Source organism: Austrofundulus limnaeus, unplaced genomic scaffold, assembly GCF_001266775.1.
Source record: "Austrofundulus limnaeus strain Quisiro unplaced genomic scaffold, Austrofundulus_limnaeus-1.0 Scaffold547, whole genome shotgun sequence".
NCBI classification, from domain to species: Eukaryota; Metazoa; Chordata; class Actinopteri; order Cyprinodontiformes; family Rivulidae; genus Austrofundulus; species Austrofundulus limnaeus.
In genome coordinates this window covers 151,910-153,041 of record NW_013952949.1, presented here as the reverse complement: position 1 = coordinate 153,041, position 1,132 = coordinate 151,910, and the positions used below count along the sequence as shown (strand labels likewise).

At 40.7% G+C, this 1,132-nt stretch overlaps 1 protein-coding gene across 3 annotated transcripts in view; it reads right to left on the bottom strand.

Moving 5' to 3' along the window:
• The window catches only part of prkaa2 (protein kinase, AMP-activated, alpha 2 catalytic subunit), a 34,862-nt gene that overhangs the window by 31,807 nt on the left and 1,923 nt on the right, over window positions 1-1,132 (bottom strand). The window contains exon 2 of one of the 3 annotated variants that reach the window (XM_014026360.1): window positions 396-537. The exons of 1 other annotated variant lie outside the window; for it this stretch is intronic. In XM_014026360.1, the coding sequence (XP_013881814.1) occupies window positions 396-537 (142 nt within the window). Of the gene's footprint in view, window positions 1-395; window positions 538-1,132 lie in introns of those variants that run through there. One more of the 3 variants, XM_014026362.1, reaches the window with a different exon arrangement.

Here is a 1,132-nt window from a genome sequence, read left to right as displayed (position 1 = left end):
GGTGAAAATTTCATGTCATTAGCGCCTCTAGTAATATATTTACTGAGAAAAGTGGTGACGTGTTCAATACTTATGTAACCCACTGTATAAAGAGACTTTCAACATACCGTCAGCTGACAGAGGGATTTAGTGTTGAGTGCTGCTCTGTGAGGATCACTATCCTGCACGTTTTACATGTGTCTCTGCTTCAACAAGCAGATCTGAATAAATGAGTGATTCTGTAAAACATGAAGACACTGGAGAGGCAGTGCATCCCTCGAACTGTTTACTGCATTTAGTTGTTGTCTTTTTGTCATGTGATCATGAACAGGTAACACAAACCCCACATTAAAACAAGTCCCAGGAGTGTGAGTCCTGCAGCAGAGGCTGAAATACGCTGGTGTTTCTGCACTCACAGCTTGATGATGTGAGGATGTCTGAACAGCTTCAGGTTCTGAATCTCTCGTTTGATCTTCCCCACCACATCCAGACTGCGGATCTTCTGTCTGTTCAGGATCTTCACAGCCACTTTGTGTCCTGTCAGCTGGTGCTCGCCGACTGCAGCAGCAGAAAACAGACAGGAACCAGTCAGGAACCAGTCAGGAACCAGTCAGGTCAGTGAGGCTGGGAACCTTTTACCATCAACCACTTCCATTTAAAATGCATTTTTTATTTTATTAAAAGTTGTTCATGTCACCTCGTTTGTTGTGCTTCATCTTTGTGTAACGCTCACACAGTGTAGCTCATGTCAAACTCTGACTCACAAATGTTTTCCTTCAACAAACATGGAGCTGTTAAATCTCCTTCCTCCACTTCTGTCGTTTCCTCTTTGCTTCACGACGTCAGGACGTCCCAGGTTCCACAAGACAGACTTTGGATTTGTTTTATTTTGAAAAATCAACTCTGAGTGTTTGTAAGTGACAATCATCATTCTAACGTAAATCAAGTTTTTAATGCACCCCTAGTTATTAAGGCTGCAACGATACAGGAGATTCACGGTTCGGTTCCATACTTTAGTCTCTTGGTTCGATATCTTTTCAATACAAAATAGAGAAACATCCATGTCCCTTTTAACTTGTAATGTATTTAAATTAATTATGAACATTTGTTTAACCTCAAAAGTACAGTTTTTAAATTAAATGTTGCTGAAACA